Here is a 13,115-nt window from a genome sequence, read left to right on the forward strand (position 1 = left end):
GATGGGAGGGAGGGGAGTTGACGGAGAAGTCTAGAATTAAATGTTCTTTTATCACAATTAACAGGAAAGAGTGTTTGCTTCATTGAGTAATCTGGATAAATGTCAGAAGTTGAAATTATAGAATGCATACCCAGCCGGGCATTTAATTAATTTAATTAAGTGCCTTTAATCCCAGCACTTGGGAGGCAGAGGCAGGAGGATTTCTGAGTTTGAGGCCAGCCTGGTCTACAGAGTGAGTTCCAGGACAGCCAGGGCTACACAGAGAAACCCTGTCTCGAAGAACCAAAAAGGAAGAAGAAGAAGGAGAAGGAGGAGAAGAAGGAAGAAGGAGGAAGAAGAAGGAAGAAGAAGGAAGAAGAAGGAAGAAGAAGAAGAAGGAAGAAGAAGAAGAAGGAAGAAGAAGAAGAAGAAGAAGAAGAAGGAGGAGGAGGAGGAGGAGGAGGAGGAAGAAGAAGAAGAAGAAGAAGAAGAAGAAGAAGAAGAAGAAGAAGAAGAAGAAGAAGAAGAAGAAGAAGAAGAAGAAGGAAGAAGAAGAAGAAGGAAGAAGAAGAAGGAAGAAGAAGGAAGAGGAGGAAGAAGAAGAAGAAGAAGAAGAAGAAGAAGAAGAAGAAGAAGAAGAAGAAGAAGAAGAAGAAGGCACACCCATTGTGTTTAAGTCAGTTTTTATAAACTCCTTCTGACCGTTTCTCTCCATTAGTAAATCTCCAGCATCGAGCAGTTTACTCTCCATGGAGTGTTCTCAAGTTGTATTTATTTCCTGGGTGGATATGGGAAAAGATATAAGAGGTACTCCGTGTTATATTCACCACAAACCAGCAAAACATATCAGAGCACAGCAGATGGAAACCAGCCATGTTAACACAATTATAACCAACACTTGGCTAGGGTACACTTGACGAGATTATGGGGATATTTCACAATATTTCAAAACACAGGTCTCGGCAGGTAGAGGTTTTTGCCACCAAGCTTGATGACCTGTGTCTGATCGCAGGACCCACAAGTTTGAAAGTTAGAGCTAACCTCTGCAAATTGTTCTCTGACCTCCACAAATGTAACCTAACATTTGTGTACCATACACATATATAGCCACCCACATATACAGACAAAATGCGTAAATTAGCGTATTTTAAAAAGAATAGGTGCAGGTATAGAGCCTATGGTTTGGCCCCAGGATTCATTTAAATGCAGTATCAGTTAGATGCATTTGTCTCCTGTATTGATTTTGTTTTTTGGCTACTGTGAGACATCTCTAGTTTATCCCATTTCTTACTCAACAGAGCAGGCACACAGAACTGGGTTTTCAGACTACTCTTCTGTTTAGGTTCCTGCTTGGAGGATTTGTGGTATAGGGGTGGAGGTAATTAGTGACCACAGAAAAAGTATCTGCTGACGCCATTGCTCCTGCCTTTCTGGGGGCACAGCCATGCCTCGCCTCACCTCGCCTTCATATGCGCTCTGAGCTTGGAGTGGTTAGAGAGGTAACTCTGGTCTGCGTGGCTGTGGAGGAAAGGGGATTTCCCCCACCAGGTTCATGGAAGTTCACTGGAGGCCGCAGAGCTGTGCCTTCCATCAGAGTAACCAATATCACATTGCTGCTTTGGGGCATTTGATTCTCTTGTGCCCCTACCCTGAAGAGGAAGATGTCTAGACCAAAGTAGGATTTGCAGATTGTGGACCTCCTGACCAAATGCCATTAGAATGCTCCAAGTGTGCCTCCCTTTTATAATGTCCCTGTCCCTTTAAGTACATCCTATTCCAATCTTTATCATCCCCTGTTCCTGCCATTCATCTACTTGATGGTAAGGTATGGCTGCCTCTGCTGGAAACTTTATCCCATGGACACTCTTTTTCAAAGGCTAAAGAAGAGATGCTTATGTTTGAAAAAGGGTTGCCCTACTAATTATATCAGACAGACCACCTGACCGTGAGTCCCCAGAGAGCCACAGGAACAAATTGCCAGTCGATTTACAGTCATCTGTAGAAGCTCTGCGCTGCCTGGGCCTGGTTGACCCTGCTTTGTAGCTGTGGGGAGCAGGTTCCCTTTCTGCTTTAAATACTGGTCAGCAGGGTATCCTTTCGCCTAGTAGGGGGTCTCATCAACAGGGTGAGAAGGCAAGGTTTGAACAATTGCGATAGATAGAAAGCATACATTAGATGGTGTTACTTCCCATGGAGGTAGCTGTTCAGGGCTGAGTGTAATGTCGGGGAGACCTCCTTTGTCCTCAGTAGCACCTCTCAGAAGTATGGGGTTCGTTTTAAGTTTCCTGTATTCCATCTCAGTATTTCTGTGCACTGTGAGTCTCTAAGATATGCAGCCTTTTATCATTGAGGCCTTTCCGGAAATGTTTCATTTTACCTCAGGGAAAACAAAAGGCTAATGTTCTCCCCGTTCCTGCTGATCTTATCAGTCCAGCACACGCATTCTGTCCCCTTGTCCTCTCACCTTACTCGGGGACTTCAGATAGACCAAGCCAGCATGCCAGCTGGACTGGAATTTCAGCTCTTCCCTGGCTATGATTTTGAGCACATGTGTTGATAACAGACAGAATGTCTGTCTGAGGAAGTAAAAAATAACAGCAGCCACAAGAAAACGACGAGGATTTCAACCGTCTTTTGTGAGATTCCCTCAAACTATGCAGAGAGAAACGAGGGGAGTTAACCTTTTTGGGGGGCCCACACTCATCAGTATTGCGCTGTTTCCTTCTTTATTTCCTTCTTTGCTTGTAAAACTCATCAGTTGCGTAGCTCGGAGATTCATCATTGGGGGCCAGCGTTCACGCAGATGAATTCTCACACCCTTTTCATTGCTCCTCACTAAACTTCATCAGTAAGCTGAAATCTTTTATTACTAGCAAGAGCCAAAATGATACCCCTCCCTCCCACATCCCCCAGTTCTTAGATACATGCTTTTACCTTTTCAGTCCTACCTTGGAACTATTTATTCTTCAGTTGATATCTACCCGTGATGTAGATACAATGAGAAAGCCGTGGAAGAAACCGTAACGTGCATATGCAAATACTAAAGTGGTGGCTTTGAATTATAGATTAAAACACTTGCAGGAAAGGACTCTCACTGAACCCCTGAGAGCTGTCTAACCTTGTGCTGCTTTGCTGGTTCCTTTTGCAGTTTAACTCAGCTGCCAAGCAGCTGATAGAGTGGGATAAGCCTCCCGTGCCAGGAGTGGACACGGCAGAATGCCCCTCAGCGACGGCGCAGAGCACCTCTGCCTCAAAGCACCCCGACACCAAGAAGAACACCAGGAAGCGACACTCCTTCACCTCCCTCACCATGGCCAACAAGTCTTCCCAGGGGTCCCAGAACCGCCACTCCATGGAGATCAGCCCTCCTGTGCTCATCAGTTCCAGCAACCCCACAGCCGCAGCCCGCATCAGCGAACTGTCCGGGCTCTCCTGCAGCGCCCCGTCTCAGGTACAGGGGCGGGGTCAGCTGCCGAAGCGTGGGCTGCTCACTAGCGGTAAAATCCTTGCTGCCTCCTTTATATTTGCCTTAGTTACATCCTTACTGCTGTGATAAATACCTCGCAAAAGCGACTAAAGAGAGAAAGGGTTTATTTTGGCGTGCAGATCCAGGGAGATGTGGCCCGTCACGGTGGGAAGACGTGACAACAGGTGGGAATGGTTTCAAGAGCAGAAGGTTAAGAAGGCTTATTGCATCCATGTTTAGGAACCTTAGAGTGAAGAAGAGGTGGGGTCCTGCTACCAAGCTTCATTGCCCACTGTCCCAGAAATCCATTCCCTTCAGCACGAGTCCCTTAAAGATGTCATAACTTTCCCAGGCAACACTTCCAACTGGGAACCAGGTGTTCAAACACAGGAGCCTGTGGGGACATTTCGCATTCAAATCAGAACCCTGGATGTAGGAAATGCTAGCTTAAATTCATCCCAATGTAAGGGCTCAGAAACAGTATTAGAACCTACAAAGTGTATAAAGTATTGCTTATCAATTTCACTTTCGCTCGGGTTTACAAAACTTCCCAGAGCTACAAACTTTATCTCTGTTCACACCTACAGTTCTCAATTTGATGCTTGGGACATTTAAAGCTTCCCACACCTTGGTACTTAGGTTTCCCATCCAAATAATAAAGCAAGAAGAGAAAGGATAGAAACTTTCAACTTAGAAATTGCATAATAATTTATCAAAACTTTGATTATCTTAAAGCACGGCCATGTGATATTTGTGTGTTAAAAATGCATGGGCCGATCGCAAGCATTCACTCATTCATTTGGCAATTGATTGTTGGATGTTGTATTATTAGACCCTTGGGCACAGTGTGTAATGAGATATATAGAATACAGGCGTTCCTTATGACGGCCTTATTCTGGTCTACAGAGTGGCTCTAATTGTGGCCCGTTCCCAGAGGGAAGGACTATGTCATTATCCACTTAGAGAGCAGCTGCACTCGGCTTAACCTGGAGGTCAGAGAGCGCTGTCCGAAGCAGCCTGACACAGCAGGAAGAATTGCTGTGTAGGCTTATGGAGCTTTTTATTTCATGCAGATTTTTTTCCACAATGTAGCTTTGGGTTGTTTTTCTTTAAAAATATAAAAATGAAATCCCTATTAAAGAAAAAGGAAAAAAAAGTAAAAAATTACATAATCCAGGTTCTCACGAAGTTTATATAGTTTAATAAGTTTCTCTATGACACTGCAGACTAAAAATTGGCCATTCCTGGCTAATTTTATTAAAAGTCATTTTTTGTTATTTATTTCATTCAACATCTCTGGATTGACACAGCAAGTCAGGAATTAAATGTGCTTACTCTGAATGAGAGCATGGGCTTTACTTATTTGTTTACTTAGTGATAAGGTAGAGAACTTTTGATTTTCGTGAAGAAAACTGGAACATACACAAATACACGACATTAGAGTGAGGAGGGTTGAGGGAGTGTTCAATTTGTCTCTGATAACATTGCGAGTGGCATATGTAAGCAAAGGCTCGTTTCAATGGATGGATTGCTAGAAAAGTAGGTGGGGAGGGAAATGTCCTTACCTTTGATATAACCAGCGATCTCATGAAAATAGACTTGGGTTTCAGATCAGAGCGTGAAGCTCTGACTGCAGATCAGAGTTGAGAGTACCACGTGAGAGGAATCTGGGGAGACTGTGGAATTTTGAGAAAGGATCTGGAGAAGGGGTTGGTAAACACAAAGGGAATCTCTCAGAATGAGTTTGTTTTGTACGAGTGACGTAACACTAGCGACGTGGGGTTGTCTCGACATAGAAGCAGGCTCATGTGAGGCACGCTGACAGCACGGAACGGGAAGGGATTTAAAATAGTGGAGCGTGCTTTTTCCTCGGAAGTGGAGAAAGCTAAAAGGAATAGGAAGGTAAGTAAGCTAAGCCTTGTGTCCTGTAGAGAGCTCAGGTGTCAGATTGTCTCACAATGCCACACCACAGCTGGGGATAAAGGCTATGAGAGGGTGGCTGTTTTCTGTTTGAATCTGAGTAGTTTGGGAAGCAAGATGCTTTCCGTGTCCTTCTGTAACCAGTTGGTGTCTTCAGTGGTGGTGTGCTGCCTCAGGGAGAAGTTATTTCTAGCAGAGGATGGGAGGTGTGTGGAGTGCTGCCTCGTCCTCCCGCTGAGGTTTGCAGAAAACATCACTTATCTAGGGCACCTTGCACTTTGGAGGGATCCTCAGTGCATAAGAAAGCTTTGAGTGTATGCCGCCTGCTCTACAGGCACATCGGTCCTTATCATGGAGAAGAGTCTATGCAGGGAATGGCCAGGAGAGGCTGCCTCAAACAGGCCTGCCCCCAAGGGTTGTCGCAGAATCCGTCTTTGCCACTAGCATGACTTTTAATTTTCCTAACTCGCACTCACCTTACGCTTTGATTTTCTTTCATTCTGTTTTTAAGAAAGAAACCTAAGCAAGTCAGTATTCACTTGGGTATCCTGTCTGAATGAGAGCACCTAGATACAGATGTGTAGGCGGTTGAGTGCGGGTACTGTGGTACTTAGGAAGTAGGGAACCTTCTCCTGATGATGGAGACTCTGGATCTAACAGTCACAGGATGGCAAGGGTCAGAGGACCAGAGGGCCTGCTTGCCATTATATTTGGTGGCTGTTGAGTGAGGACTGAACTTGGAAAGGCATAAACTAAGGAATAACTTCTGAGCTGTGCCCTGCAGGTAGACCCCCCCAACACACATGATCACGGGTCTCCGTGACTGACATCCATAAAGCACATGAAGACATTTGGTCTGCCCCTGATCATACCCATGACACCCCTGCTTGTGACATCCTGAGGCATGATTCATACTGTCGTATGCCTCTGAGGCATTTTTATATTGCCCTCATCCTCAGGGGAAGCAAGATGGCCTGTCCGATTGCCCGGTTCGGTGGGAAACAAGGTGCTGAGGGAAAGACATCCCGTGTGTTGGGATATCTTCTCTCCTCATGTCTGCAGCATCAAGTACCACTCCCATATTCCTCAGCTGTATCTGCCCTGCAACCTGAGGGAAATTGATCGAGTGATCGGAGGCAGTGAAATGACCTAAATAATTCAATTTCTTTCTCGTCAATTAATCTCGAGTAGTATCATGGATGACACCTTTGAACACAATTTGGATTGACATTATTTCTTAAAGGTGCTATAATGAATTTTTCGCCATAGGCACACCTAGGCTGCTCCATTTTGATTGCTGGTCCTGGCTGAAAGCTATAAGTAAGAAAGAGTGAACTTGAAAATACAGAAGTGCTTTAATAACTTTACATAGACTTGGTGTATCAGTAGAGAGATGAGTGTAGAGTCACAGCTTGCCTGTGCAGGGTCTTCGTGAGAATGTGAGGCTGATTTAGCCCCAGGCCAACTCTAGGAACAGTTTGATTCATGGTCGAATATAAAATGAGGTATCATGTTATGTGATAGCCAACAGCACTCTGTGTATAGCACATTGTACTGACTGGCATATCTGGTACACCTTGAGTCTTTAGACAATTGGGGATAGAATATAAAGAAAAGGATTCTGCCTTCCCTGGATAACTTCATATACAGATCCTCTTGTCTGTGTGACTTCGTCCAGGATAATTTGTTGTATTAAATATGGTGAACTTGGGTTGGAGAGATGGGTTCAGTACAGGGCTTGCCATGTAAGCATATTGACCTGAGTCAAATTCACAGAATTTAGATAAAGCCAAGACACTAGATAATCCCAGCATGCTCCCACAGCTGGGTGGGTGGCAGACTGGAGAGCCCCTAGAAACCCCCAGGTCAACTTGTCTGGCATAAGTAACTATGGATGAACAAAAGGCCCCATCTTAAATAAAGTAGATGATGAGGACCAACATCAGAGATTGTCCTCTGACTTCCACATGGCACCAAGCTCATGTGCGTACACACACACACACACACACACACACACACATGCACTCAGGGTTGGAGAAGACAGACAGGTAGATGTATTAAAAGCACAGCTATCTTTTTAATACCTATTCTCCTTGGCAGGTCCATATAAGCACCACTGGGTTAATTGTGACCCCACCCCCTAGCAGCCCGGTGACAACTGGCCCTGCGTTCACGTTCCCTTCAGATGTCCCCTACCAAGCTGCCCTTGGAGTAAGTATCAATTCTGTGTCTTTATTTCTCTTTGAGGTCTTTAGTCTTGATGGTCTGCCATAGTCCAGCCAACGCCTGCAGTGTACACGGATGCTGCTACGTGGGATTGGCCTCTGCCTTTCTTCCACCCTTGATCCCTGCTAATCTCACAGAAAAGACTGTTTCTTGCCAGCAGCCTGCAAAATTTTTAATGGTGGCAATCAGAGGCCTGAAGCTGTGAGAACTCTGAAAAATACACTTAATTTTATTGAAGTTCAGTTTGATTTCCCGAAGGCTTAACCTTTATTTCTTTAGGGTTCCCAGATCCTGCATATATATTTTAGACATTTATAGATAAAGTCTGAAAACATGGGTCTTCCCAGGCTAAGTGGATTGATTTTTTTTTTTTTTAATTCACAGAATAAATTGATGCCAAGTGTCTGTTTTTAGGTTTTATCTCTAGTTTTTCTCCTCTGGAGCTCATAGTGACTCTTTCAAGGTCCCTACTGCCCTGGGAGGGTCTTTTAGCGCATATTGATTTCTCTTCTCAAAACTTGGCATCCCACAGATAGATTCTAACCATCAGTTGCATAAAGACATCTGAAGTGGGGGGGCACGGGGTGCTGACCTGGAGAATTATAACAGTCATGAGAGATGGATATGAAAAAAAAAAAAAAAACTGTGGAGAAAACCAAGCAAATACACCCTTGGGTCATAGAGAAAGACAGCCCCTTGCTTCCAAGAATCACAACCCACTGAGCAGCAAGGATCTAGAAATTATGAGAAATCTCTCACTCAGGCTAATGTCTTGGTTACACTTTCAGACTGTTGCTATTTCAGACTGTCCCAGCACTGAGTAGACTGAGCATAGAGATCATTCAGTCAGATGCCCGGTGTCTGCATTCCAGCACCACTCTCCCTGATCCTATACCTGGAGTATCTGTTGTTGGTCCTCGCAGAGAAACAGTGTGGTCCATTGAAGGGTTTTGGGTTTGGGAAGGAAAGACTTGGGTTCATTCAGTCCTTTTATTTGTCATGTGACCCTGGGACAGCCTCAGCATCTGTGCTGGTTGGCTTTTATTAACTTGACACAAACCTAGACACACGTAGGAAGAAGGAACCTCATTGCCGCCACCAGATTGGACTGTGGGCATGTCTGCAGGGCATCTTCTTGATGACTGATTGATACAGGAGGCCCAGGCTGTTGTGGGAAGTACCATCCCTGGCAGCAGGCCTGGGCTACCTAAGTAGGTGAGCGAGCCATAGAAGGCAGCCAGTAGCAGTCACAGCCACTTCTAAGCAGCTGGTGTGTTTCTAGGTTGTAGATTTTATGTGTGTTGTAAAGATATTTTCCTCTGCTAGATTTCTTAAAGCTGAGTTTGTAGCCAGGACCACACAACACAGTATATCGAAACAACTCAATATATTGATTCTGTCTAATTTTATCATCTTCCTTTTCTTCAATATTAATTTTGGCTTGATACATTTCATAATTAATTAAAAGCTGAATTTTAAATCAAGGTGGGGCTTAAATTACTTCTGTTGGTGTCTAAATTCACTTAGACTTCTGAAGACGTTCACGGAATAAATCAGGCTCTTCTGTTTAACCGGATGCCTGCCCATTCTACTCATAGGTTAAAGTTAGTGGGTTTGTTTTTCTTTCTTTAAATGCTCCTGAGAGCTTACAGCTTCCTTGATAATACAGCTGGTTAGTGAGGGAGACATGGCCTCGGTTCATCTGGGGAAAAGATGAATTTTAGTTAACATTTATTAAATGTGGTTTCCATAAGACTCAGCCACAGAGGTTTCACTAAAGCCAAATTTCGTAACCCATCCTGCCCTCTAATCTCCAGGGGAGCAACTTCTTTCTCTTTCCCACCAACACATACAGCCACAGTGTATTTCCGTTCCAGATGACTCCCGTGTGTGGAGCATTCTTAATTCCATGTCTTAAGGGGGAAAGGGAAGACCGAGTTTAGAAAATTTAATTAGTGTAAAAGATATGAGGCTGGCTGAGTTTTAGCCCTTGTGAACTGAAAATGTTATAATATAGTAAATGGCTAGTTCTTTGTTGGGGGTTGACTCAGGGGCAAATCAATGGAATAGGCCACATGAGAGCATATAAAATTAATTCATGTTCAGTCATTTTTATCCTAGGATTTTTATAAGAAAGACTGCATATTAAGCAAGAGAGATTTATTAAACACTGTCTACTGCGTGCCAGCTCCGTTTAATGAAAAACTAATTATAAACATGCTTTTCTGTCATCCAGAGAAAGGAGTAAATCTCAAAGTCTCTGGTAGGTTGGCAGACACACCGTGGATTTAATGTTGGTTTTGCATAGGAAACTCTCAATAGCACATGAGGCCCCCGTACCCTTGGTACCTCCAGTTGTGACGAGGATTCTATTTAAAATCTGAAGCACTTCAGGAGATGGTGTTAACATAGCCATAGTATGTAGGTTGGTAGGGAAAAAAAAACAAAAACCAGTATTTTTATGTTGTGGATGTATAGGAAGTAAGTGTCACCCCTGGGATAGGAAATTAAATTACTTCCAGTGCTTTTTTCATAAATTAAGACTTTTACATCTTTTCTGCAGAATGGAGTTATTTATGAGCATATGTCTCTCTACCATTTCGCACGCAACAGTGAGAATTTTCCGTCTCTTCCATCATGAGTGCCACAGCTGTTGATTCAGGCCTGAGCCTATTAATAATTGTTGCTTCTTGTTGTAGTTGTTGTTGTTGACTTGGTTTGTGGGATGAGGAGGCTGAAGATCTTAGTCCTTTATCTCCAGTACAGGGCAGAGGAATGTACTCAATGGGTGATTAGCAATTGCTGATACCGTGTGGTATGTTTAGCTGCAAAATGTCACGAGACAGCCCCGTCGTTAAAGGCCAACTGCTGCCCAGAGCAGCTTACAAATAGGTTGAATTCTAAAAGTCTACAAACCCTGTTTAAATTTTTTTTTTCTCTTTTCCCTCCTCCTTTTTGAGACAGTATCTCACATAACCCAGGCTGCCCTTAAACTCACTATGGAGCTGAAGATATTCTTGAATTTCTCATCCTCCGGCTTTTACTTCCCAAGTACTTGGATTCTGAGATTTAGTTCGTGTGTGTGTGTGTGTGTGTATAGAAGCTTTAGGGTTGTGGATGTCCCTCAGTTGGTAGACTGCCTGCCTACCATGCGTGAATCCCCAGGTTAGATCTCCGGTGATTTATTAAAGTGGTGGTGTACAGCTGTGATCCAATACATCAATGAAGGCAGGAAGATCAGAAGGTCAAACTCACTCTCAGCAACGTAGAGGCAGTGCTGGGCTGCATGAAACCTCGTCTCACAAAGCAAATAAAAAACAAAACAAAAGAACATTAAATGATGTCAGGTCTCAGAATAGGTGATATATAGTCAGTGGCACTACCACTTGTGCCAACAGGGACAAGGAACTGTCAGAAGTAGGGCACAGGTGGAGGCACTTTGGAATGTGGAAGGGAAGTCTTTGACAGGGAAGTTGAAAATCAGGATGAGGTATGGGGTATGACCAAATGTTTTTCTTTATTATGTGTATTTTCTGTTTCAGTTTTCAAGGTAGTCTAGCTGTGTAGCCCAGGTTGACCTAGGTCACGATGTTGCTCAAGCTGGCCTTGAACTCATGATCCTTTTCTCCTCAGCCTCCTCAGTGCTGGGATTACAGGCAGGAGCCCCCTTGCTCAGCTCAGGATCTCCATAGCAACAACAGAAAAGTACTCTAGCATCTCAGGGATCGAAACTTCTAGATCCAAATCGTACTGTCCTTAGAAGCAGTGAGAAGCACAGAATGGTTTTACAATCACAGCGTTCATTGAGGGTCTCTTGCCTCCTGGCTGCAAAGCAGGGAGCCAGAGCCAGTAGTCTTAACAAGAGTAAGTCAGGGGACTGAAGAGAAGGCTCAGTGGTTAAGAGCACTCACTGCTCTTCCAGAGGTCCAAAGTTCAATTCCCAGCATCCACATGGTGGCTCACAACCATCTGTAATGGGACTTGGTGTCCTTTTCTGGTGTGTCTAAGAATAGTGACAGTGTACTCATATAAGTAAAATAAATAATAAGTCTTTAAAAAAAAAAGTAAGTTAATCTCTGACTCCAAAACCTCTTAAATTATAGCATTACCTTCTACTTACTGACTATTGCCTGTGCTCTGTGTCCTGGAGAAGGAAAAGGACATACCATTCCTAATTATTATAAGGATAGAGACACCATGAAATTCACATGATTAACTAGTATGGAAATCTCTCCTCTTTCTTGGAGATTAAATGTGAAACAGTAAGTTACACAGCAACACAGCTAAAAGTAGCAACTGTTGATGTCCCTCGAGCACACTCATGCAACCTGGCCTCTCTCTTGGACCAGTTTGTGCCTGAGATCCTGTATCCCGGAGAGACCATTTAGGGATGCTGATGTGTTGGGTTGAAGGTAGGGTGAGTGGAGAGTAGGTGAATGGGCAGCAACAGTGATGGGTTGTGGGATTTTACATGGTGTTTGCCTATGGGATTCATTTCCTGTGAGGTGCGTGAGGAAGAGGCACACATAAGAGGATTGGAAAGCAAAGGGACCTTTGATTGTCACTTGAACTTGTGCCTATAATTCCAATGCAGAGCACTTTAGTATTAAGATGGCCTTCAGCCCCTGGCTCGGGCTTGAAACATACTGCCTGTTTTCCTAACCTTAGACAAATCCAGGTCTAACTGCTCTCTGTGCGGGTCTCATGAAAAGGCAAGAGGAAGAAATCACGCCAGGAAGGATCTACATACATGAACTTCTTACTTATAACATCTTGTGACGTTCCAGTGTCCTGCAGCAGCTCCTACTGAGATAGAAGACACTGTCCCCCACCCCACCCGCCCTCCGTACTATTCTAGAAAGAGACAGGCTAGCCAGGGTGGAAATCTTCTGCCGGGCCTGTTAGTTGCCTTAGGGGGACAGAACCTGGGCATCGCAAAAGATGGCCATTTCATATGGGCAAGTCCAGTGTTGATGAACCGTATGGGTCCCAGTGGCCTATAGGTGTTTTTGTTGTTGTTGTTTTGTTTTGTTTTTTTGTGTGTGTGTTTTGTTTTGTTTTGTTTTTTGTGTTTTGTTTTGCTGGTGAAGGGTATATATGCCTCTGCTGACCCAGACTCCAGTATAATAGGCAGGTTTCCAGGCCAGGTCTGAGTCTATGAAAGGTTGTAGTTCTTCTCTATAGAGATGTCAGGTCTTACAAGATAGCAAACTGCCCACAGCACAGTACAGGGTGGATCACCTTTTGAACTTCCACTGGGCTAGATTTTTGCAGTTGAGGCGGTTTATAAGCAACCTACAGAGCTTCCTGTTGTATCACAGCTGTACGTTCAAAGAGCCCCGTCATTTTCCCAGCCCACGGGACCAGGCAGCAGAGAGGACTCTGATTTTAATCAGGCGTTCCGTCGCATTCACTCGGTGCAGAGAGGGAGGAAAAAATATAATCTGCCTAGTGTTACTGAGCACCATCTCTTCTGTTTCAGCCACAGAGAGATGACTGTGTTTTTCTTAGATACCAGCTTTGG

General features: G+C 44.1%; 1 protein-coding gene across 2 annotated transcripts in view; it reads left to right on the plus strand.

Annotated features, from left to right (window-relative positions):
* Window positions 1-13,115, plus strand: part of Sh3rf1 (SH3 domain containing ring finger 1) — a 241,211-nt gene that overhangs the window by 122,190 nt on the left and 105,906 nt on the right. For both annotated transcript variants that reach the window (XM_011242231.2, NM_021506.2), the window contains exons 5-6: window positions 3,128-3,430; window positions 7,466-7,576. In XM_011242231.2, the coding sequence (XP_011240533.1) occupies window positions 3,128-3,430; window positions 7,466-7,576 (414 nt within the window). The remainder of the gene's footprint in view (window positions 1-3,127; window positions 3,431-7,465; window positions 7,577-13,115) is intronic.

The sequence above is a fragment of the Mus musculus genome, chromosome 8 (genome assembly GCF_000001635.26).
Source record: "Mus musculus strain C57BL/6J chromosome 8, GRCm38.p6 C57BL/6J".
In the NCBI taxonomy this organism is placed as follows: Eukaryota; Metazoa; Chordata; class Mammalia; order Rodentia; family Muridae; genus Mus; species Mus musculus.